At 32.6% G+C, this 27247-nt stretch overlaps 1 protein-coding gene across 4 annotated transcripts in view; it reads left to right on the top strand.

The window, feature by feature from the left end:
• The window catches only part of Dync2h1 (dynein cytoplasmic 2 heavy chain 1), a 381051-nt gene that overhangs the window by 299817 nt on the left and 53987 nt on the right, over positions 1–27247 (top strand). For all 4 annotated transcript variants that reach the window (XM_058586626.1, XM_046466604.2, XM_046466597.2 and 1 more), the window contains one exon: positions 3960–4076. In XM_058586626.1, coding sequence (XP_058442609.1) covers positions 3960–4076 — 117 coding nt within the window. The remainder of the gene's footprint in view (positions 1–3959; positions 4077–27247) is intronic.

The raw sequence follows: 27247 nt of genomic DNA, 5'->3' as shown, positions 1-27247 counted from the left end.
AAATAGAGTAGTCAGGAAGATAATAAAAAAGAAAATTAAAATATACTAACCAAAATCTTTAATCCTCAAAAAAACAGAACAAGGCATCATTCTAAATGGAGAAAAATTGAAGGCATTCCCTTTAAAATCTGGAACAAGATAGGGATGCCCTCTCTCACCACTTCTTTTCAACATAGTTCTTGAAACACTAGCCAGAGCAATTAGACAGACGAAAAAAATTAAAGGCATAAATATAGGAAAAGAAGAACTTAAATTAGCACTATTTGCCAATGACATGATCCTATACCTAGCAGACCCAAAAAATTCAACCAAGAAACTTCTAGAACTAGTAAATGAATTCAGCAAAGTGGCAGGATATAAAATCAATACCAATAAATCAAAGTCATTCCTGTACATCAGTGACAAATTCTCTGAAATGGAAATGAGGACAACTACTCCATTCACAATATCCTCAAAAAAAAAAAAAATACCTGGGAATCAACTTAACAAAAGAGGTGAAAGAGCTATACAATGAAAACTACAGAACCCTGAAGAAAGAAATAGAAGAAGACCTTAGAAGATGGAAGGATTTACCTTGCTCATGGATTAGTAGAATTAATATTATTAAGATGGCCATATTACCAAAAGTACTTTACAGATTCAATGCAATTCCCATCAAAATCCTAATCACATTCCTTGCAGAAATAGAAAAAGCAATCATGAAATTCATCTGGAAAAATAAGAGACCCAGAATAGCTAAGGTAATTCTAAGCAGGAAGAGTGAAATTGGTGGTATAGTGATTCCAGATTTTAAACTATACTATAGAGCAATAGTAACAAAAACAGCATGGTACTGGCACCAAAACAGGCTGGAAGACCAATGGTACAAAATAGAGGACAGAGAGACAAATCCAAAAAATTATAACCACCTTATATTAGACAAAGGTGCTAAAACCATGCAATGGAGAAAGGATAGCATCTTCAACAAATGGTGCTGGGAGAACTGGAAATCCATATGCAACAAAATGAAATTGAATCCCTTTCTCTCACCATGCACAAAAGTCAACTCAAAACGGATCAAGGAGCTAGGAATCAGACCAGAGACTCTGCATCTAATAGAAGATAAAGTTGGCCCTAATCTTCATCACGTGGGGGCAGGCCCCAAATTTCTTAATAAGACACCTATAGCACAAGAGTTAAAACCAAGAATCAGCAAATGGGATGAATTCAAACTAAAAAGTTTTTTCTCAGCAAGAGAAATAATATGTGAGGTGTATAGGGAGCCTACATCCTGCGAACAAATTTTTACCCCTCAAACATCAGATAGAGCTCTAATCTCTAGAGTATACAAAGAACTCAAAAAGTTAAACAACAAAAAAGCAAATAACCCAATCAACAGATGGGCCAAGGACTTGAACAGAAACTTCTCAGAAGAGGATATACAATCAATCAACAAATACATGAAAAAATGCTCACCATCTCTAGCAATCAGAGAAATGCAAATTAAAACTACTGTAAGATACCATCTCACTCCAATAAGAATGGCAGCCATTATGAAGTCAAACAACAATAAGTGCTGGGCGGGGGGAGGTACACTCATACATTGCTGGTGGGACTGCGAATTGGTGCAGCCAATTTGGAAAGCAGTATAGAGATTCCTTGGAAAGCTGGGAATGGAACCACCATTTGACCCAGCTATTCCCCTTCTCAGACTGTACCCAAAAGACCTAAAAAGAGTATACTACAGGGACACAGCCACATCAACGTTTATAGCAGCACAATTCACAATAGCTAGAATGTGGAACCAACCTAGATGCCCTTCATTAGATGAATGGATTAAAAAAATGTGGCATTTATACACAATGGAATATTAGCACTAAAATATAACAAGATCATGGCATTTGCAGGCAAATGGGTGGCATTAGAGCAGATTATGCTAAGTAAATTAGCCAATCCCTAAAAAACAAATGCCGAATGTCTTCTCTGATATAAGGGGGGTAATTCAAAATGGGATAGGGAGGAAGAGCATGAGAAGAAGACTACCACTAAATAGGGAAGAGAGGTGGGAGGGAAAAAGAGGGAGAAAGGGAGTTGCACGGAAGATGGAAGGAGAACCTCATTGTTATACAAAATACATATATGATGTTGTGACAAGAAAAAGAAAAAAATATGTGTCACACTAGATTGGATAGAGAGAAAGGATGGGAGAGGAGGGGTGGAGTAGGGAGGATAGGTAGAGTAGCAGAATAGAATAGACAATATGATTGATGTATGTACATTCCATGTATGTATTGTATGTCAAAATACATTCTGCTGTCATGTATGACTAAAAAAAATAAAAATAAATTGTATGGTAAAAAAAAAGAACAAGGAAAAATAACTAACTTTTTTTTTTAAAAAGAAGAGGCTAGAAATGAGAAGACAAACATAACATATGCATATGTATAATTGTTCTTGAATAAGTTGGTACACATTCAAAAGAAAAGAAAAATCATGGTGAAAGTTAAGAAGTCATTTTCATTATGGTGGACAAAATAGTGAGAAACATGTTTCTTATCTGTGCTCTAGTGATTTTCTTTTCATTTCTTTTTAAGGTATGAATGAGTGTAGGAGTGTGAGCCATGGGCTGTTGAGTTCTTCCTTTTTATTGTGTTACTTACTGAGTTGCAATTTGGAGTTTAAGACTTCCCTTCTTGGTAGAGTAGTGTGGGATGGAATGGGATAATCTGTTAGCTCCACTTCCAGGGTGTTTGCTGGTTTGTTAAAGGAGTTCCCAAGGTGGAATTTCTGGGAATGGGGCTTAGGTTTAGTGAGGTTCCATGTGCTTTATGCATGGTGAATTGCCTGGTGGTGTTGAATTAACAATGCATCTCTAGAGCCCATTAGATGCCAATCTATGTTGGGAGACTGTACCCCAGGAATCTCCCCAGAGTTCCACTTGTGGGATGGGGAGCTTATCCTTGGCCACTTCTTTTGCTCTTGGATACTGGCCTCCTGGGGTCAATCTCTTGCCAAGCTTTGAGTGCTAAGTGCCAAGCTGGGTGTCAAAGTGGTGGACCGGGTAGTGGGAATTTTAATATTTAATTAAAATATTATAAAAAGCAATCAGCAATTCTTTCTTTTCTTTCTTCCTTTCTTTTCTTTTCTCTTCTCTTCTTTCTTTCTTTTTCTTTCTTTCTTTCATACACTACACTATCTGTGATCTAGGATTCAGCATACTTGATAATATTTCAGATAATTTTTAACAAATGAATAAGGAGGTTAATAAATGCTCTTAAATTGGGAGCTATTTAATTCTATTTTAGAAAAAGCCACTGTGTTAATTGCTTTTAATGAGAATGATAGAGAAGCTGATAATAGTATATATGGAACCAAAAATCCAAAATAAGGAATAATTATTTACCTTTCTTCATTTTCATTAACTGAACTATACGTCTTTCATTGAAGCCCTGTGTGTAGATGAAACATTGAAATGACAACCTAAAATTAGTAGGGCATTAGAACTTAGATTTATGAATAATTTTTACCAACCAGAAATTACTTAAAATTGTTTTACCATTTTATATAATGTTTACTATGCTATTTACTATCTTTCCTATCATTTTATATTTTTTAAAAAACCATGTTGGCATTTTGGAAATCATGAAACTTAACAAAAAAGACAGATTTTAAAAATTAGCAAATAAAGCTCAGGTTATTAATAATGGATAATGAGATCTTTCTGCATAAAGCAGCAGCTTTGCAAATAAGAGACATTGCAATTATAATTTTATACTGGTTTCCCTTCACTTTACATTTTTTTAACTACTAAAAATAAAATCAGTAAAATATGAAGCCAATTGTACAGAGACAATAATATTAAAACCTGCTTACAACATAATCGATAATTTTTATAAAATAAATATGCTTGGTTTTGTGCTGGTATTGTTTCTTTCTGTTGCAATTATTTCTATTTATTGCTACTAATTTTTTTCATTCAGGTTATTTCACAGCTGAGGATCCTGGGCAGATCAGTAACAGCTGGTTGCAAATTTGATAGAGAAATCTGGTCTAATGAACTTTCTCCTGTCCTCAATCTGTGGAAGAAACTAAACCAGGTTAGTAATGGAATATTCTGATTATTTTTTCTTTTATTTTTCTGCACATCCTTTTTTCCCAGCTTCCTAAACCTGTGCTCTCTTCTTCTGCCCAAATACTGTAAGGATAACATTTCATATATTCCTCTTAAGTGATGCCTTTGATCTTTCTTCATATCAATTCATATTATAGTTAATAGTATTTATTCCATCTTTTTGTAACCAAATTCATACAGGTTTTCAGTCTTCTCCTTTAACATTTCATTTCTTGTGTTAATAGTTGGTAATATTTATTTTACCGGGACTTAGCTTCTTTTTACAGTTTCTAAGCCCAGTTCCAAATCATTAAAAAAAAAAAAAAGTAACTGAATTTTTTTCTAATTTTCAAGGTTTATGCAATACTTGAAATGCATAAACATATACATCCACATATATAAATTATGTATATACTTATTATATAAATGGCTATTTTTTTCTGAGAATAATATTTTCTGTCTCTAGGTAAAAAAATAAGATGGTAATTGAATGATTTAAATAATTATGTACTTCTTTTTAAATAGCAAACTAATGGTAAAAGTTATCCTGATTATTTCAAAGAACTAATGTTACATGTTACAGATCTAATATACAATAAATAGATATCTATGGAAAATTTTCTTCTTCCTGAAATATAAGTAAATTGTTTGTTCCAATTTTCAGAGTTTGGGTGAGATTGAAGACTCCTGCATAGCTTTGTTGCCTTACTTCCTTTAAGTTTTTTCTATTTCCATACCTGAATTTGCCATGGCCTTGTTGTTGGCCTTGTTGTTTTTAACGACATATTAGATCTGACTTCAAAAACAACTTTTATATCTATTTTTCACAAGAATACAGTAATGAGATTTTGCAAGGAGCAGCCCAAATTAGTGTGTGATTTTTTTTTTTTTTAACTAAGTCACTTCCCTTTGGACTATATTCTTTGAAGTTGTGGCACTTCTGTGGTTAGTGAGTTATGTCATTAACATAGACCAAACATCTTTGTGTCTTTCCATCATGTTAGAATTTATTGGATAATAATAAATTCACAGGCTACATAAATTTTAGTGGTGGCAGTTCATAGAATACTCACAGGTTATCTGATAGTCATAAGCTTGGCAATCACAAGTTCACTCAACACATCAAACTTCAGAGGGGCGGGAGGGAGAGACAGTGAGTCAAAAAGGTAAAGGGTTAAGACAGCTGTAGGGTACTGGGCTATGAGCATTGATGGAGAGATGAATGCAAAATCAGAGTTACTGTAGATAGTTAGATAAGGATTTTAAGGGACTACTTCTGCAGTTGTCAAAGCAGAGGGTCTGGACAGACAGATGGCAGTTTCAGTTTGTGTCTAAGTAGTCCTTGATTGAGCTTGATAAGTTAGCATGTGTAAGTTATTTGTCAATCTGTGCCTTATGGTTGTGCTGGGCAGATAGTGGTTGTTTACTTGTGCACAGGAGTTATAGAGTCATTCTACCTTTACACTTTTACTCAAATTGGAGTAGCTTACGGCAAACTACTGCTTTACAAAATGGAGTAACTTGGATTTAGGCACAGAAACTTGCCATTCTATACATCATGGAGTAACTGGGAGCAAGGCACAGCCTGCTTTCCATAACTTCCTAAATCGTCCATTGTGTGAAGTTTTGTGGGATGATGAGTTTAGTCTTCCTTGCTCTACCTGCTTCTTTTATCTGATTTTATTGCTGTCCCATCCTAGCCCACTGTTAACACACATATATACCACCTTTGTAATTCTGAGAATTTTTTTTAACACAAAGAAGACCGTGAATAGGATTTCAAATGTAAATTATTTGCCTTCTAAAACCCAGCCCAAGAATAATGACTCAAATTCTCTGCCTTTGCACAAACCCTCATTTTGAATATAGATAATAACCTATTATTCATCTTCTGTTGTTTGATTTATGTCAGGACATACTCCCTCACTACTCTAGTCCTACATACAGAGGAAAAGGGTGGAGTACAATATCAAAAAAAAAAAAAACATTGTGGTAAACACGTGTGCAGAAGCACAGATTATAGTGTATGTTGCTGAAAGATTTTATTTTGGGGGAAACACCATGGAAGAGGTCAGTAGACTTTCCACATGAGTAGTCATTCTCAAGTGGTAGGAATTGCAAGCTAAAACAAAATATTGAAAGGCAGGATAAAAGTAGATTTTGGAGTAATTTTCTAGACCCATTGATGTTTGACTACTTTGGCTTCTGTTGATTCTACTAAACTAGACATGTGTCCTTTGATAAATCTGGGAGCCACCACTTTTCAGTTTATCCTCCACATTCTTCTTAATTTTCTTTCTGGATCATCTAATGCATCTTTTTGAAAGGTCTTTTGATTACTTAGGAATAAAACAAAGGGTCACATATTTAGCATGAACATTGATGGTCTCATCCCAGTCAGGTTGACTGTCTTCTTTTGGTCCTCTGTGTACCATATGTCCAGTGTTTTTGTTGCTATTTTGTTCCTTTATTTTTAAAAGACCAGGCTCTTTTTCAGATTTTTATTCTTATATTTCCCTCTACATAGACTTACCTTCCTCTCTGTTGAAGTGGTTTTTTAATAATAATAGTATTATTTTTAAATAATAATAATAATATATTATTATTAATTATAATATTATTTTAATATATATTTTTAAATAATGATGATGATAATCCTCCCTAGTTTATCAGAAATATCACTTTGTATCCATAGCTTTTCATATTTTCAAATTTTGTGGTAACAAAAATGAGGAAACTATTACCTTGTTCAGAAGCAGCTCATGAAATATTTAATATGTGAGTTCACAAAAATGGTGTACGTAAAAAAGATCAATTTTGCTCTATTTGCATTTTTTATTACAAGAAGGCTCTTTTTAGACACCACTTGAATAGTTACCATTCCAATTTAATAGTTTTTTCTTCATATGAAGCTACACAGAAGTTAAAGAATTACAAAATGAAAAAGATTATAAATTCATTCCCAAGATAAACTTCTTTTTTTCCCATACCTTTATTGAGATAAAATTGAACTACAATAAAATGCACATATTTGAAGTTTGCAATTTGATCAGTTTTGACACGAATGTAACCAATGCAATCAATATAAAAAGCATTTCCATTACTTTTTAAATTTTGAAATCATGTAGATTGTGTTTTATGTATGACTTATTACATTAGAAACCAATCACCTTAAGATATATAGGACCTCACCCCCATGTCAACTATTTCAAAATTATATGACATACCTATAATTATCTCAGAAGTCAAGGAAGAAAGCATAAGAAAAATAAATAAAAAGTGCTTTGAACTAAGTGATTTTTAAAAAATCTTAAAATATGAGGATTTCTGGGTTAAAAACAGTACTCAGGTGAACTTTCATAACTTAAAGTACTTGTATCAAAGTGAAGCTAGAATAATAACTTATTTTCAAATTATGTAGTAGGAAGGAAAAATAAGAGTAGGAGCAGAAATATATTAGTAGAGGAGAACTAATACAGCTAAAATTTGATTAAAAAAATAAACAAATCTAATCCAGAAAAAAGAAAGAACACAAAAGTTAATATCAATGGAAAGGGAGCTATCAAAATAAGCCTACAGATGCTAAAATATATTAAGGTAATATTACAATTGTATGTCAACATTTGTGATAGCTTACATAACATGGTCTATATTAGGGAAGGATTCATGTGCTGCTGAGAAGAAAGTGTATTTAGTTATTGATGGACGAAATATTCTATGTATGTCTGTTAAATCTAAATTATCAATTGTATTTTTTACTTCTATAGCTTTTTAGTTTTTGATTGGAGGAACTATCCATTGGTGACAGAGGCATAGTATTGTGTGTGGTTTATTTGATTCTTGAAATTGAGAAAGGTTGGTTTGATGTATGTAGATGCTCCATTGTTTGGGGTATAGATAGTTAGGATTGTTTTATCTTGTTGATGTATAATTCCTTTAGGCAGTATGAAATGTCCTTCTTTGTCCCTTCTCATTAACATTGGCTTAGAATCCACTCTGATATGAGGATAGAAATCCCTGCTTATTTACACTATCCTCGTGAGTGATGTTTTTTCCTATCATTTCACCTTTAGTCTGTGAATGTCTTTGTGAGATAAGTCTCTTGGAGACAGCATATTGTTGGTTTTTTTTTTTTTAATCCAATCTGCCTCTCTGTATATTTTGATTGGTGAGTTTAGGCCATTAATGTTCAAGGTTATTATTGAGATGTGATTTGTATTCCCAGTCATTTGGGTTTATTTCTAGTTTTTAATTTATTTTATTTCTCCTTTGATTGACTTTTCTTTAGTAATTCCTTTAATTGTAATTTAATTTCTTTAATTTTAATTCCTTCCTTTGCTGGTTTTCACTATTTTTTTTTTTCATTTCCTCCTCATGGAATATTTTTCTGAGAATGTTCTATAGTCCAGGATTTCTAGTTGCAAATTCTTTTAACTTTTGTTTATCATGAAAGGTTTTTATTTCATCTTCAAATCTGAAGCTTAATTTTGCTGGATATAAAATATAAGGAGTGAAATCAAAGATAAATTTCAGGTGGTGAAAGTAAACTTCAATAAAGAGTTAGAGATTATTTGGGCTGGGGATGTCGCTTGCCTGGTGTGCGCAGGGTGCTGGGTTTAATCCTCAGCACCACATAAAAATAAAATAAAGATGTTGTGTCCACCAAAAACTAAAAAAAATAAATATTAAAAAATTCTCTCTCTCTCCCTCTCTCTTCTCTCTCTTTCTCTCTCTCTTTTTAAAAACAGAGTTAGAGATTATGAAAATAAATCAAGCAGAAATCCTCAAAATGAAAAGATAAAAAAAAATTAAAAGTTCAATGGAAAGTACAACCAACAGAATAAACTACTTGGAAGTCAGACTCATAGGCAACAAAGTCAAATGTATAATCTTGAAAATCAAGTTGACTACACAGAGAAGATAGTAAGAAACCATAAACAGAACTTCCAAGAATTATGTGATAACATGAAAGGACCACATTTAATACTTATCAGGATAGAGGAAGGTGTGAAGATACAAACCAAAGGAATGAAAATCTTTTCAATGAAATAATATCAGAAATTTCCCAAACCTGAAAAATGAAATGAAAAATCAAATATAAGAGGCTTACAGGACACCAAAATGTACAAAATTACAACAGACCCACACCAAAAATGCCTAATATACAGAATAAGGTTAGGATTTTTAAAGGCTGTGAGAGAGAAGTATCAGATAACATATAGGGGGAAACCCATTCAGATCTTAGCTGATTTCTCAGCCCAGACCCTCAAAGCAAGGAGGTCCTGGAAGAACTCTATTTTAAAATGAAACAGTAGAAAATAAATGAGACAAGAAGTATAGAGATTGAAATCAAAGTCCATTTATAAAATAAACTTTGAAGGATCATAAGTTCAAGTCCAGCCTCAACAACTTTGCAAGACCCTATCACAAAATAAAAAAGATCTAGGGGTATAACTCAGAGATAGAGTGACCCTGGGTTCAATCCTCAGTATCTCCCCCACACACATACTTATAATATAATTTTTAGTTTAGTATAATTTATCATTATTCATTTAAAAAACATACTGGTCAGATAAAATACAAAAGTTAGTAAAATAGAACAGAAATAAATTATTTTTACCATTAAGTCTAAATTTGTAAAGCATGGACTAATGAACTGTACTACCTAGTCTAAAAATTCCACTTTGCACATGATAATTAGCTCTTTGCCTAGTTACTGGCTCTGTGAAATAGAGAAAATAGATTGTTATAACAACTAGAGTTAATACTTGTAAAGAAAGCACTTAGAACTGTGCCTACCATATGTTAAATACCCTACAAATATTAACTATTGTTATATCTCATCTAAAAGATAATATTAAGGCAGAATTGTTATGGGGTCTTTCTATATTCTGGAAATTTAATATCTCTTTGTTAACTAAATAATGAATCTAGAGGAGTAGCATAATTTTTTCTAGTGTTTATCTTAAAGATGTAATTAACAAAGATGCTTATCCTAATTAGGTAAAAGAACACATTTCTATACAGATCCAAGCCTAGATTAATATGTTGGGTCACTTCAAAAATCTAATTAAATTATACAATAAGGGAGTTTTCAACTGCAGAGGAACAGAGAGTTTTAAATTAATTCTCTAGGAAGAATAATGATCATTACTTGAATAATTAACATGAGTTCTAGATAAGCATTATTTTAGTGTTTTTCTATTGTGTTTAAATGCACAATATTTTATAATACACTTGTGCTGTGGTTCTGGTCAATTAGTTGCTCGGCTACCTTGTCACGGGATGGTAGAGACGTGGAATCAACACACAGACTTGGGAGCTGGTGAGAGAACTGGCTGGAGACCTACCTCAGGTCGTTGTCCAGTAGCTCAGTTTATTTTTGGAATGCATACAATTGTTATAGGGTTCGAGTGGGGCGTGCCCATCCATCATACACAAGGAAGATAGTATCCATAAGCCAATCATCTGATGCGTAATATAACCACACTGAGGATGCTCTAAATATTGCTATCATCAGGAAGGGTCTTTGTCCCTAGGGGAGGGGGTTTCTATGTTAGGAGTTCTTTGTTGAAGCTCCTGGCTATCAGTTTCCTGGCTTGGCAGCTTGGCAACGCTAACCACAAGTGCTAAGGATATGGTTTCACTAAGGGCTCGCTGGAGCAGAGCATCCCATTGTGCAGGCATTTCTATCAGGCCTGACGGAGTGTAGATTCTTCAAGCACTCTGAGCTGCTCATAGCTGCTAGCTGTAAACTGAAAGTTATTCCAACACACGAGTGTGTCACGAGTGGGGTTGTGTCTAGACTGATCAGACTTGAGTTTTCTTTGAATGTAATTGCAGCGACTATAATTGTTAGAAAAATTTTTAGTCTTGTCATTTTTTCACTAACTCAATAGATTTGGAGAGGAATTTTTAAATAATTTTTAATATATAATTTTGATAAGTTTTAAAAATCATTTTTGTGAGTCAGAATAATAGGACACTTACATTTTCATATTAAGGACATAGAAATCCAGGTTTTTTCCTTGATATTTTCTTGATTAGAGCTTTATAATTATACATAATTGTTGGATTCATCCTGACAAACTCAGACAGGTATAGAATGTGGTTTCAATTTGTGATACCCCTTTTCCTTCTCCCTTTTCTCCCCTGTCCTTCCTCCTCTCCCCTGTTCTCTTTCCTCTACTAGACTTCCTTAGGCTTGTCTACTTATTTATATTTGATTGGTTCTTTTTATTTATGCATAAAGGTTAAACTCCCTGTAGTATATTTATATATGCACATACGATTTTTTAAAGAATTAATTCTGCATTGCTTGACCATACATACCATCCCTCCACTCTACCTCTTAATCTTCTTTATATTGCTGATCTTCCTTTACCTTTATTATATCCTATCCTTCTAATCTTTTTTCTTTTATTTTGCTCTAGCTTCTGCATATGAGAAAACATTCAACTTTTGAGTTCTTGAGTTTGGCTTAATTTCACTTAGGATGATATTCTCCATTTCTATAAATTTACCAGCAAATGCCATAATTCCATTCTTTATGGCTGAGCACTTAATGATCTCCATTACCATCTATGTTATTGCAAATGACAGGATTTCATCCTGTTTTTTTCATGGATGAATAGTTTTCTACTGTATATGTGTGCACCACATTTTCTTTATTTATTCATCCATTGATGGACACTTAAATTAGTTCCATTTCTTGGATACTGTGAGTACAATTGTAATGAACATGGGAGCATAGATGTCTCTTTGACACACTAATTTCAGTTACTTGGATATATTACTAATTAGTGGGATAAATAAATCATATCAAAGTTTTAGTTTTAATATTTGGGAAACCTTCATATGTTTTTCATAATGGTTTTACTAACTACATTCCTATCAACAGTGTACATGAGTTTACTTTTCTCCACATCCTCACCAGCACTTGTTATTTTTAGTCTTTTTGATAATAGTCAGTCTTGCTGGGATGAGGTGATAACCTCATTGTAGTTTTGTTTTTCATTTTCCCATGTATTGATGGTGTTGAGCATATATCTGCTGGTTATTTTTGTATGTCGTCTTTTGGCAAATACCTACTTAAGACTCTTGCACATTTTCAATCAGGTTGTGTTGCTACTTAGATTCAGGAGTTACTTATATGTTCTAGAAATTATCTCCTTGTAAAATGGTTCAAATATTTTCTCTCATTCTCTAGGTTATCTCTTGGTTCTGTTTGTTTCTTTGCCATTGGAAGCTTTTTAGTTTATAAGTAATTCCATTTATACCTTTTTGCTTTTGCTTTTTCCTTGTGCTTTTGGGGTCTTGTTCAAAAAATCCTTGCCCATTCCATTGTCCTGAATTATTTCCTTCTAAATGTTTTATAGTTTCACATCTTATATTTGAGTCTTTAATTAGTTTTGAGTTGATATTTGTAACTGGTGAATGATAAAAGTCTAGTTTCATTCTTCTGCATGTGGATTTCCAGTTTTCCAGGTACTTTTCTCCAAATTATGCTTTTAGCACCTTTGTCAAAAATCAGTTGGCTGTAAATACCAATTTAGACACTCTATTTTGTTCCATTGGTCTGTGTGTGTTTTTATTGCCAGTACCATGCTTTGTGAACTACCCTGGTGTAGCTTTGTAGTATGTTTTGAAGTCAGGTATTATAATACCTCCTGTTTGTTTACTCAAGATAATTTTGACAATTTGGTTCCATATAAATTTTAGGATTATTTTTTTCTAATTCTGGGAAGAATGTCTTAGTGTTTTCACAGGGATTGCATTGTATTAATTGATTACTTTGGGTAGTATGGACATTTTAACAATATTGATTCTTTCAATCTATGAATACAGGCAGTTTTTCCTCTTTTTTGGTGTCCTCTTCAGTTTTCTTTATAATGAAATGTTTTATAATTTTCTTTATAAAGATCTTTCAAGTCTTTAGTTACATTTATTCTTAGGTATATGTGTTTTGCATGTTTGTATAAACACCCACATATTTTGTAGTTTTAGTAAAGGGAATAGCTTTCTACAATTTTTATTTTGGATAATTCACTATTGGCATATAGCAGCATCACTAATTTTTGTATCTTAATTTTGTGTCCTGCATCTTTAATGAATTTATTCATTAGTTTTAATAGTTTTGGTGAAAATAGTGACAGTTTGGCTTCCAATTTGGATGCCCTTTCTTTCTTTCTTTCTCTTGCCTGATTGTTCTGGCTAGGATGTTCAGCAGCATAGCATGTTGGTTGAAAGTAGACATTTGGACATTTTTATCTTGTTCCAGATCTTAGAAATCTTTCAACTTTTCCCCATTTTGTATAACATTAGCTATTGTGACTTATTATGTTGAGATGTATTCCTTGTGTGCCTAATTTGTCAATATTTTTATAATGAAGGAATGTTGAATTTTATCAAATTCTTTTTCTGAATCTATCAAGATGATAATATAGTTTTTGTCCTTTGTTCTGCTAATGTGGTGTAACAGACTTATTGATTTGCATACGGTGAAGCATCCTGTATTCCTGGAGAAAATCCCACTTGATCCTAGTGCATAATCTTTTTAATGTACTATTGGATTCAGTTTGCTAGTATTTTGTTGAGAACTTTTTGCATCTGTGTCCATTAAGGATATTAGGCTATAGTTTTCTCTTTTTGTCTTGCCCTTATCTGGTTTGTTACCAGGTTATTTGCTGATCTTGTAGGATGTGTTTGGAAGAATTCCTTCCATTTCTGTTTCTTTGGAATAACTTAAGGAGAATTGGCATCGGTCTTCTTTAAATGTTTAGTAGAATTCAGCAGGGTAGTCCTTTGTTTGGGGGCTTTTCTTCGATGGGAGACTATTACTGATTCATCCTCTTGCTTGTTATTGGTCTGGTTAGGTTTTCTATTGTTTCATGATTCAGTCTCACTTAGTTGTAAGAATGTAGGAATGTGTCAATTTCTTCTAGGTTATCAAATTTGTAGACATATAGTTGTTCATATTAATCTCTAATGATACTTTTTAATTTTGAGGTATCAGTTGTAATGTCTTCTTTTCATCTGGGTCTTGTCTCTCTTAGACTAGTTAAAGATTTGTCTATTTTGTTTTATCTTTTTGAAAGACTGACTCTTTGTTTTGTTGATCTTTTGCACTGTTTTTGATCTTCATATAATTTATTTCTGCTCTGATTTTTAGTTATGTTCTAATAATTTTGCATTTAGTTCCTTCATGTTTGTCCAGTTTCATAGATATAGGGATAGGTTATTTGAGATATACTTTGTTGATGTAACCTTACTGCTTAGTTCTGCTTTTGCTGCATCCCATATGTTTGGCTATGTTAGTCTCCATTTTCATTTGTTTTAAGAAATTTAACTTCCTTCTTATTTTCTTCTTTGATCCAAAAATAATGTTTAATTTTCTTATATTTGAATAATTTCCACTTTTTATTGTTATTGAATTCTAGTTTTATTGCATTGTGGTCAGGAAAGATACTTGATAAAATTTTACTTATTTAAATTTGTTTAGACTTGTTTTGTAGACTTATGAACCATGCTGGAGAATATTTCATGTGCTGATTAGAAAATGTATATTTGACAGCTATTGGGTGGGTATTCTGTAGATATCTCTTTGGTCCATTGGGTCTAGGATGCAATATAATTCTGTTTCTTTATTGATTTCCCATGTGAATGACCTATCTATTGCTGAAAGTGGGTTTTTAAAATCCCCCACTACTACTGTATTAGATTCTCTCTCTCATTTTAGGTCTATTAATATTTATGTATTTGGATACATACTTTGAATTATTTCCTCTTGCTGAATTGACATCTTTTTAATTTTACAGTGACCTTCTTTTTACTGGTTTTCATTCAAAGTCTATTTTATCTGATGTAAATATGGCTTCTCCTATTTTCTTTTAGATTCCATTTGGATGGAATATCTTATTTCAATCTTTCAATCCTTCTATGTCCTGAGAAGTGAAGTGAGTTTCTTGAAAATTATATATAATTAGGTGGGTCTTTATTCATCCATTCAGTCTCTCTGTGTCTTTTACTTGAAGATCCATTTGAATTCAAGGTCTTACTATAAATAAGTAAGGCCTTACTATAGCCATTTATAGTTAATTTAGTTCTTTGTTTCTTAATGGTTTTATTTGTTGGTTATTTACTTTAGTAGTTGGTTTTTTGTTCCTTGCTTTTTTGTGTGTGCTTATCACAGATATTTGCATTGTGGTTACCTTGAGGCTTAGGAAAGGCATCCTTTGGTTACACAAAGCTAGTGAGAGAGGATAGAATAGCATGATCATAAAGAGAAAAAAACAAAGAACAAGAGAAAATATACTAAAATTATACTTGTACTCCATTATATTTTAAATATTTGATATTTCAATTGATCTATTTTCCCTCTTAACATATTAATGTAGTTATTATTGTTTTAACTTAAATTATTTTAGTCTTAGTACTGAAAATTAATGAATGGTTTATGTAACATACTTATAATATTAGAGCATCCTTATCTTCTTTACCGGTGAGTTTTTTTATGTTCCCATGTTTTCTTCTTACTCATTAATGTCTTTATTTGAAGAAATTCCTTTAGCATTTCTTCTAGAAGAGATCTAGTAGAGATATATTCTCTTAGCTGTTCTTTTTCTGGAAATACTATAATCTCCATTTCTAAAAGATAACCTTTCCAGTTATAGTATTCTCAGTTGACTGATATATTGTTGTTGTTGTTCTGTACTGTAAAAATCTGACCATCCTCTACTGACCAGTAAGATTTCTGCTAAGAAGTCTGTGATTAGGAGAATTGGGACACCCTTCTGTGTTATTTCTCTTCCCTTGTAGGCTCAAAAATCTTTCACTTTTGGATGTTTGATTATAAGATGTCTTACAGTGGCTTTGGTTGAATTAAATTTGACTGGTGACCATTGACCTTCCTATATCTGGATATTTATATCCTTCTCTAGGAATTTTTTTGTTATTATTTCTTTGAATAAGCTTTCTAACCCTTTGGCATTCTCAAATCATTCTTGGACCCCAAGAACCTGAATATTTGCTCTCAATACTGTCCCACAATCCTCATAAGAGTAATTTTTCTTTTTTCAGCTCTGTGTATTTTCAGATAGCCTGTCTTATAGCTCACTTATTCTTTTTCCTGTTTGATCTACCACACTGATGCCTTCTATTGTGTTTTAAATATTCCACTTTATTTTTCAGCTCAAGGATTTGTTGATATTTTTTAATTCTTGCATCTCCTTGTTAAATTTCTGTTAAGAGTATTGAAATGTTTTTCTTTCTTTCTTTTTTTAAGCTCACTTTTCTTAAAACAGCTGTTTTAAAGTCTCTGAGAGTTCTCCCATAGTAGTTACTCTCTGGTCAATTTCTGGCACCTTATTTTGATTATTAGGTGAGGTCATGATTTCTTAAATTCTTGATGTTTTTTGGCATTTGACATCCTCTGGGCATTGAAGGATTAGATATTTATTCTAGTCTTTTGAATCTGGCTTTGTACTTGTCTTTCTAGAAATGCTAGGCATGCTATTCATTTTCTCTCTGCCTATAGTCATTTCCTCTGTTTCAGCACTATATGGCATCTGGGTTAAGTCAATTTTATGCTAGTTTCAGATATTCCTTAAATGATGAACAAGGGCTGCATGCTCAGGGAGGAATAGTCCTTTTTTAGTAAAGGATCACAGGTGTTATCTACAAAGCTGAAAAACTAGTAGGAAGCTAACATATTGCATAGCTGTGTGACCTCCAAAATTAGTGATTTTTACACTTATCTAAAAGCAAACAACTAAATTATACTGATGCTAGAGGGTATTTAATTTTTTTCTGTATTTTGCCTGCAGGGAGACCAGAGGATCTTACACAGCTACCATATTGCTTTGCCCATTTTACTGTTATAATAGTTAGAACTATAAAAGTAAAATTTTGGTGTGGGAATAATTCTTGTTAATATTTTCATTAACATTGAAATAGTCATGGCAGTGCCTTGGCACATATGAGTCATTCAATGTCAGCTTTATTGCTGTTACAGTATTATTTTTGGAAAAATAATATGTCATTTACCTTTGGATGGGTAACAACATCAAGGTATGGGGAAGGTCTACTTGAGCTCAGCATTCTATTTTATTATCAATGACATCCCTTTCCCTCTGCCCCCATATGCTCATGTTTATGGTGGCACTGGGCACAGATACTAAGATATGTAAGTCTCTGACACTCTCAAGTGCAGAAATTTACTCTTCTGTTTTTAGTAAATTAACCCTATATAGCAGATATTACTGACAGTAAATAGTTAAAGGCAAGTGACTCACCGGGATGGAAATTCAACCAAGAGATTTTATTGGGCAGGTGGGGCTGCCCAAGGGGAAGAAAAGGAGAGGAAGAGAGAAGCAGCCTACAAGCTTCTGCTTAAGAAGGATTGTTTAGGCGACATGGCGGGTGCTGATTGGCTGGGTAACTCAGGAATGGGCCAGTGGACACTGTGTCCCTCGGGGATTGGTCGAGAAAACTTTTGACTTTGGCACCCATCGGCTTGGTGCCCTTCGGAGAGGAGAGGATGGGTAAGGGATTACATGATATTCTCCAGAGACAGAAATTTAACTTCAGTGGGGAGAAACCAAATGGGGGAAATAAAACCAAAAGGCAAGGTCTCCCACACACCCACCAAATAGAATTTAATAATATTCTTATTGAATAAATATTTTATTATACTTATAGGTTTTGGGGAAAACTAGTAATTTGGTTATAATTCCATTTTCCAAATTCTAAACAAGCATGAAATTAATTTCTTACATTCTTACACATAGCATTTAACCCTATGATTAGGACTTTTTTCTCCTTTTTTCATTCTCACAGAATGAAGCTAATTCTTTCCTATTCTTTTCTTTGAAAAAGTTTTTTGTTTTTTTAGATATATATGACAGTACAGTGCCCTGTTCTTTTACTGTAAAGGACACACAACCCAGAAAGTTCTAACTTCATTAGTAATTAACACAAACTTTAAAAATATATGATCCAATTTTTTTATAATGGTCGATTTCAGTAATCCTAAGCATTCTTTCTAAATCTCCAATCTGATCTTACCCTGCTGCCTCCCAAATCAGTTTTACATAGGCAGTAGCCCATACTATATTTATGAGCTTTATGAACATTAATCTTTAATAAAGTAGGCTGAAATCACTTTGATTTTTTAAAAATTTTCCTTGTGAGACTGAATAATAAATATGTAAAGTTCTTTCATTGTAGGATTGGCTGCCTTTTCTATAATTAAGAATTGGGCTTTATTATTTCTTTAGGGAGAGATTAACTCACTCAAAATGAGCTAATGGGGTTTAGCCCTTAGGAGTGGAATAGATTCTTAGGCCACTGTGATGGCTAGGACTGCTTTGTTAATTCAGGTTTTGACTTTCTGCAGAAGGCTAAAACCAAATAAATATAGCCAGGCCTTCCTTGTAGTGGGGGAAATAAATAGTATGTGAATTTATTAATTACTCTCTTAGTGTTGTGAAATTTGCATCTCATTGAAATGAAAGAATACATGGTGCCTGGCTTAGCAGTAGTAACCTCTAATTTAATGGCATTTCTAAAGCATTATTTTTAAATGTTGTTCTTTGTGTAAGATTTTTATTTCAATTTCACATGTAGCTAATTGACGATAGTATAAATAAATGTAGATCCATTTTTAGCTTTGAATTCTTTTCTTTCAACTCTTAGAAAATAATACTTATTAGTCTTCTTATTGAAGAAGTCTATAATCCGATTTTTATTTCTTTGTAACTGACTTTGATTTTTTTTCCTTTAGAATATTCTGTCTACTATCATAAATTTCTTTGTAATACATATAGGTATAGATTTTGGGGGTATTTTTTATTGTTGTTGTTGTTTTTCTTTTTATTTGGAGTATTAAACAGAACAGAAACAGTCTTTGTTCCTGTTACCTAGCTGAATTACATGCTGTGAGATATCAGGTACCTATGTCCAGTGCTTGATATTGATTTTTTTTTAAGCCCAGAAGTAGTGGCATGATTGATGATGATCTATTCAAGGTAAAGTAAAAAGAAGAGTTTGCAACCTAAATATCTCTGTAGCCTAACTGGCTCTATCCCTGACAGTTACCATATCCATCCATCCTCCTACTAACCAAATACTTGTCTCCCAGATGTTTTCTGTTCTTGTTGTACCCCATCTTCTGGGTTTAGTTTGTCTTTGTCAAATATAGAATTCAGAACTATGGCAGATAATTTTGTTCAAAAGTCAGCCGACTTTTTGAGATTTTATTTATTTGTAATATAAATATTATATCATTATCTTAAGTTCTTAATAGCGAAATCTTTCAAATATCTTGCAGTTCATCCTGCTATAATGTTTTGGGTTTTATTCTCTTTCCCATTTCCTTCCCAGTACCATTACCATGATTTAGGTTTCTGCTTTTTCTCATATGAATTATTGCAGAAAACTCCAAATTTCATTCTGCTTATGGTAAATACCTTCTCTGCATCATCCTTTATATCATTAGCAAAGTAATTTTCCAGAAGAAAACCTTTTTCCCCTCTCACAACTTGACTTCATAGCATCTTCCATAGAAAAGCAGATTTCAGTGCTATGGAACAAACCATAGTAGACCTGTCTGTGGGGACTTTCTAATAATCTTTCTTTCTCCCAGAATCTCCCTGCTCTGCAATAGCAATAAAGGCCAGGTAAAGTCTTCCTTCAACAGCCTTCTCAACTATTACTCATTTTCCTCTTCATGTTTCTGTAGTGCCAAGTTTTAACATAATCTTCATAAAAGTTGTGTTTGAAACTAGGGAAGGTAAAGTATGGCACTCAATTATGAATTCTCTAATTTGGGGAGAATTTCAAATTTTATGCATATAGATAATTGAAAGAACTGTTATTCTAGTTTTAGAGTTTTCATTTTTTCAGGTTATGGTTAATTGCTAGCTCAAATTAAAAGAAAAGTTATACTTACACAAAGAAAATAAATGAATGTTTGATGAAAAGAACAGGCAGTGCTCCAGATTCTAATCTTTTCCTATTAAGTGGTTCTGGACTTTCATTCTTAACTTTATCGTGAAGGAAAAAAAAGTAATAACCTCATTCCCTTCACTCATTTTTTCCTTCATTCATTATCAAATATGGGTTGAAGGATTGCTATGTGATAGTCACTATACCAGGTGTTAGTGATTTACATTAGAAATTATGTTGAAGATTATAATAACAAAGAAAAGTACAGGTATTACAGTTCTTTGGGAGCCCTGGTGAGTGACTAATCTGAGAGGAAAGTCAACAAAGACTCCTTTTTGAAGGTTACATATTAAAGAATTCTCTAGAAGGAAAATAAAATCAATAGAATGTTATTCCAGGGAGAAGGAGAAGTCTGCCCTGATTATTATTCTAATCTAACTGTAGAAAAAAAATCTTAGGATCTTATTAGAGAGGGCTTAATGTCAGACTGGAGTAGTTACACTGTCTTTTAGGCAGTAGTGTTATAATAAAACCAATGAGGTGGAGAGGTAATATGAAAAGGTTCATGTTTCATATAGGTAAATTGATGATATGGATTAGGTTAAGAAGCTGTTAGAAGCCTAAAGGTGGAGGGGATTTTAAATATTGTGGCACTGTGAACATGGAGTAAAAAGAGTCAAAAATATTTCAAAAGCAAAATCAATGTTCACAGAGGTGCTGGGTATATCTAATAAATAGAAGTGAACATATTTTGTAAAACATACAGACTCTTCATGGATTAAATGTTATCTTTATTTCTTTAAAGCTTTGGTATAGCAAGCTCTAGTAGTGTTTATGACATTAATCATATTCAAGATATTTTATTAGATATGATAGACAAGATATAATTTAGACTTTCATACTTGAAGGTTAAAACTGCATCTTTAATTTTTAGTGTCTGCTAGTGATCATATCTTTTTTAGGAAAGTAATATGTTTTAATACATAATTTTTTATTGTTACATTGTTAAAAATTCATATGTTGTGATATTTTAAATTATCAGATGCACCATTTAACATCTCATTTCATGTAGCCTTCCCTGGTATTTGTTTCACATGCTTTATGTCAATAGAATTATATCTCTCAATAGAATTTATTGAGAGAAAAAAAGAGATGACAATTTTTTTTTCCTGAAAAAGAGTTGGACCAGTAACTAGATTTCTTTGTCCACATTGGTAAGTAAATTTGTGTATCTGTCAGATTTAACTCATAGACTCATAAGAGCTTAATTTCAAAAAAAAAAAATGCACTGAAGAGAAATGAAAACCTAGAGTACTAAAATAAAGTTAACAGGAGTGGTAATTTCTTATTTTCTTAAACTAAGAATATCTTTAAAATTGATGATTTCTTCCTCTTCATCTTGTTCAATTTTCTTTTTCTTTTTTTTCCCCCTAAGTTGAGGCAAATCATGATATATAATACTATATTTTTGTATACCTTCTTTGGATAAAAGCATTATTCAGTTGTGCTTAGAGGTTTCTTTATGCATTCCCAAAACATCTGAAACTCCATAAATTAAATAATTGTTTCAGTAAGTCCTAGGTGAAAAATTTCCCTTGTGATTTAGTACTTAGGAAAGCTTTTTATGCTCCCCATCCCCAAAGAAGTAATTTTAAATGACTCACTTTTTACCTGTGGAGTTTGTTAGCAAAGCAGAAAGAATACCAATTATTTTAACAGATAATTTAATATAGGGAATTGTTCACAAAAGTGTTGGAGAGCTGAAAACCAGAAACTAAACAGGAGTAGCTGATGTTTTCATGAAGCAACTACCTGCCCTAGAACTAGAAGAACAAAATGAACTGTCTGAGGTAATCAGAGAGAAAGACCTCAAAATAGGATATGCCTTTTTATTTGTACATATTGTTCATATTTTGTTCTTTTTGTTCTAATATTCTGCCTCTTGGTATGGGTGTTTAATTTTGTAATTCTTCCTTTTTTTTTTCCCTTAAATACTGATGACTCTGTTACTGAGTTCCATTTTAAATGTATCCCACAAGTTTTGATATGTATATGTTCATAGCTATTCAGTTTTAAATATTTTATCAATTCCACTATGATATTTTATATAACATATTTTTAAATCATTCTCTCTTTCCTGACTACCTTATAGATTTTAACTTTAATCCATAGTAATTGGAAGAAAGGGTCTTAAGACATTGATATTTCAAGATTTGAAACTTGCTTTATGTCATCATTTTTCAAACTGTTTTATACTGTGTTTGAAAAGAATGTGTATTTTACTCTTCTTGACTGTTACACTCAAATTGTTCCTAAAATGAAGTTTTTAAAATATTATTTTCAAAACTTTACACTTATTTGATGGTTTTTTGACCATCAAAGTTTTATACAAATTCCTAATGAAACAAACTGTCTTCCTCAGAAATTGAGGGCAACTTCCTGATAACTTTTTTTTTATGCAGGATTTAAAACAGATATAAACTTCCTTATACTGTGAATAAAAACTTCCTTCTGCTGAAGACAGACACCAAAGGAGTTGATCTTGACAGGTTCTCTGGATATTTAAATCTGCAGATGCCATTTTCCTGCCTTTTGTCCCACTTTGCTCCCTCTTATAAAAGTTCTCCTCACCCTTAAGTTCTCTGAAAATGGTGTTTGCAGACCAAAAAAGAAAAAAAAGTTTTCTCTATCTGTCTTCAAGCTGGCTTTGAATATTCATTATAAAGTGATTCTATTTAGCTCTTATGATTTTTGTATTTTCTGATCTTAATAAATCTGTCAGCTTTTAAGTTATTATTTTCTAGATATATCTTTACTTATATTTTATCCTCAACTTTCTTTGATTTTGCTCAATTTTTAACTAGAACATTAAGTCAATTTATATAAATTTGGATTAGTTTATATTAACACACATTTTGTGTTTATTCTTTTTTTCCTTTCTTTGGACTGATTACTAATTAGGACTGTTGGTATTGCAAGTGATTGGGAAACCCAGGTCAAAGTGGCTGAGGCAAAATAGGGGGTTTTATTGCTTACACAGATGAAGAGGTATGAGAATATCCTTGCTTGCTACAATACACTTGCACAGGTGTCACAAACTGTGGTGCTCATTTGGTAATTGTAGCTATATTTGAATTGTAAATATTACTTGATTTGAATTTATTTTTAAGACTATGTAATAATCCAACATGTCATGAATATTCTTTATCCTTTGAGAATGTATGGATTATCTATATTTTTAGAATTTGAATTATTTTACATTAATTTTTTTTAAAGTTTTGTGAAGTCTTGTGGGAAATGGATTATGTTATAGTGCATATCACAATATACTTTGCTGTTTTCTGCTATACTTTTCCCACTCTCTAATTTATTGCAGTTTTCTTTACCATTTATTTTTCTCTAGTTTTTTAATCTTTCACTAATGAATAATTATTTAGACTCTACTATATGTTCTTTTTCTTATTATTATTGCTAGACTTACAGCATTTTATTTGATAACCTCTAGATGGATACTGTTCAGTAGAAGCATAATATGTAGCACAAATGAGAGCTATATAGGCAATTTTTAATTAAAGCATTATATTTATATATATTTGGGTTTCTTTTGACAACATTTATACCTACAAGGAATTTGATTCAATCCCCATTCCTGCCTTTTCCTCTCCTCCTCCCTCTCAATTTCTCCTTCCTCCACTGATCTTCCTTTCACTTCTTCATTTACTTTTGATTGATACTATCTACATATATATAAAGGTGAAATTCCCTTTGGTACATTTATTCATATATATATCATGATTTTGTTAGATTGCTTCCATATTTCTTTCCCTTCTTTCCTCCCTCTTGTTCACCTTCTCCATTGATCTTCCCTTGATCCTTATGATGTTTTTTTCCATTTCTCCACCTTCTTCTTTCCCTTATTTTGCTCTAGCTTCCACACATGAAAGAAAACACTTAACCCTTTATTTTTCTGAGTCTGGCTTTTTTTGTTAGCATGATTTTTATCCATTCCCATCAGCTTGCCAGCAAATGCCATTATTTAATTCTTCTTTATGACTGAGGAAATCTCCATTATGTATATATACCATTTTCTGGATTCATTCATCTATTGATGGGCATATGGGTTGATTCCATAATTTAGCTATTGTGAATTGAACTGCTATAAACAGTGCAGCAGCTGTATTACTATAATGTATTGATTTTAGATTTTCTCTCATTTTGTAGGCTTCATGCTCTTAATCATTTCCTTTGTTATCCTTTGTTGTACAGAAACTTTTTAATTTTATGGCATTTTCCTTATTGATTCTTGTCGAGAAAGTTGGTACTTGCACCTTTATGATGGAATATTGACACTGTTTTCTTCTACCAGTTGCAAAGTTTCTGGTCTAATTTCTGATTCTTTAACCCATTCGATTTGATTTTTGTATAGTGTGAAAGATAGGAATCGAACTTCATTCTACTACATATAGCCTTTTTAACTAATAGGGGTAGGAAAACTGGATATCTTTTCTCTAACATATATTTTTGGCATCCTTGTCAAGTATTAGATGGTTATAAGTATGTGGGTTTGTCTGTGTCTTATTCTATTCCTTTGTTCTTCATGTCTATTTTGTTGGAAATACCATACTGTTTTTGCAACTATAGCTCTGTAGTGTAATTTGAGATCAGGTATTGTGATGTCTCCTGCATCACTTTTCTTGTTAAGAATTGCCTTGGCTATTAAAAAAAAAGTTTAAATTTACCAAAATAAATAGATTAAATAATAGGGTATGAAGAGGTGGTCAAAACTATTGGCAAAGATGGATTTTCATTCTTTGTATTTGTTTTTGGCTTTGTAACCCAGAGGTCCAATGCCTTTGTTGTTCTTGCTTAGCTGCCAGGTTTTGTGGCTAGCAGACATACCTGGTCGCAGTATCTCAGCTTCCAGTCCCCTCATGCACGGTAGGCTAGCACAGTTTAGGTACTGCTAAATTGTGTATTACTGAGGTGCAGGTGTTGCAGTGTTCTAAAATGGAAATTCCAGTAATTGGGGTTTAATCTAGACCAAACTTTGGAACTCTAGGTGACTGTTAAAGAGTCGATCCACACGCACTATTGCAGGGGAGATGCCAGCCTCTGCAGGATGTCTGATCTCTAGGGTCTCTGGTAAAATCCAGTGTTAGGCATAGGAACAAAACTTTTACAAGTTTCAGCTTCTCTGCTATGAATATGAAATACCAAGTATTGGCCTTGGATCACAGATGTTCCTGTATAGCTGCTCTAGCACCAGCAACAATGGTAGCTTTCTCACCAACAATGGGACCTTTTTCTCTTGGGATTCAGAGCCTGAATGGTCCATACAAAATTTTCTTTGTGCCTATTTTAGTCTCTCTGGTTCAGATGCCTTCCTAGAAGTTTTTTTGGTTAGTTGCTGGGGTTCCTGATCTCCTGTCTCCCATTGGTAGGAGGGGGGAGGACAGTTTTATAGGGAGTGCACTGGGGGCTCCTTTCTCTGGTATTGCAAGTGCAGCTAGTGGATACTTTTTCCCATAGGGCAAGCAGAAACTTTCCCCAGTGATGGGGAGCACCCAACCCAGCCTTCCCAAGTAAGCACTGGCCATTTTTCAAGCCTAGAAGGCTTTCCCTCCCAGGGAGTTATTCTTGGATTTGCTTTCACTGATTTGCTTCCTCTACTGACTATTAAAATCAGCCTTCCTCACTAATCCACAGGTTACCCCAAGTCAATTCTTTATTTTTTCATTTCTTTGTCATATCATCTCCTTTGTGTGCACTGCTCAACTCCCCCTCCCCCCTTTCCACTCTGCTGGTGCTTCTCTAATGTATTATTTCTTATATTCAAGTTTCTGACTTATCTCCATAATTTTGGGGGTTTTGTTTTAATACAGTTCGCTATTAATTTTCAGTGAGTTCCCCTAGTTACCCACCTGACTGAGAAGCCATCTTCCCGTTTTATAAGTCTGGTGCTGAGGAGCTACTGGGATTTGCACCCTTTCTCTAATTGCCATCTTCTTTCCTTAGTATGCAATTTTAAATTTTCTAGGACCCACACTTAAAATGTAGAAACAGATGATATTGATTTGATTAATATATTTTATTTCACATGATATATCCAAAATATTAGTATTGCAACATTCATATAAAAAGTATGCAATATTTTACACATTTTTTTTGTTTTTGATATCCCATGTACATTTTACATTTACTTGGCAAGTTGAATTTTAGTAATTATTGATAGTTACTCTTTTAAATCAAAATTTTAAAAAGTTTAGTACATCATGCTTTCTATTTGCTTGGATGATAGACAAATGGAATCTAACTTGAATGTTGTAAGTTTGGGTATTCTTGATTTAAATGATGCATGTTTGTCATTTTCAAACCTAATAGAATAGCAATAAAATCCAAACTCTAAATAATTTGCTCATTTGCTTGCTAATATTGATGAATGTTTAAAGACCAAATATCATACATTTCTAGGAAGTCTCTTAATGTTAAGAATTCCAGAAGGTCTATAGCCCAAATTTTGTTCTAGTTGATTAAGGTTGGAAATGTGTAAGTATTATTTATTTAATGCTGTCATCCAAAGTTAATTCTATTCAATTTTTGATAATATGATACTTTTTTCCCTTTGAACTCAGTTGACTTTGTGGTTATTTATATACATGTATGTACACTATGTGTGTGAAATCAAAATTTCAATAATATTAATATTTTTATAGAGTAATTGAAATAAAAATAGCACATTTAAGCCCATATCCTAAATTTGATTTCAGGTCTGATTTTATGCTAATACAATATATTTAATGACAATAATCACTATTACATTAGTAAATTATTTATTATGCTAAATGGATAAAATAGGGACAGTGCTATTGCAGACCATGTGGATATGGCAACCAGTTAAACAAAGAGAAAGGATTTTGACTAGGATTGTAAGACTATATAGAGAAAACTAGGATAACATCAGGTTAGAGAACAGGACTTCACAGTTATCTCTTACACTTTAAGAAAACTATGAAAGGGGGCTGGGATTGTGGCTCAGTGGCAGACCACTTGCCTAGCACTTGTGAGGCTCTGGGTTTGATTCTCAGCACCACATATCAATAAATAAAATAGATCTTCATTGACAATTTAAAAAATATTTTAAAAACAAAGCTACTGAAAGGTTTTTTTAATTTTAAAAATAATCATAGAATCATTTAAGCTATTTTAAAATAG

Source organism: Marmota monax, unplaced genomic scaffold, assembly GCF_021218885.2.
Source record: "Marmota monax isolate L192 unplaced genomic scaffold, Marmota_monax_Labrador192_F-V1.1 WCK01_AAM20220418_F8-fsc00045, whole genome shotgun sequence".
NCBI lineage: Eukaryota > Metazoa > Chordata > Mammalia > Rodentia > Sciuridae > Marmota > Marmota monax.
This window is presented reverse-complemented; position numbering and strand designations above follow the sequence as displayed.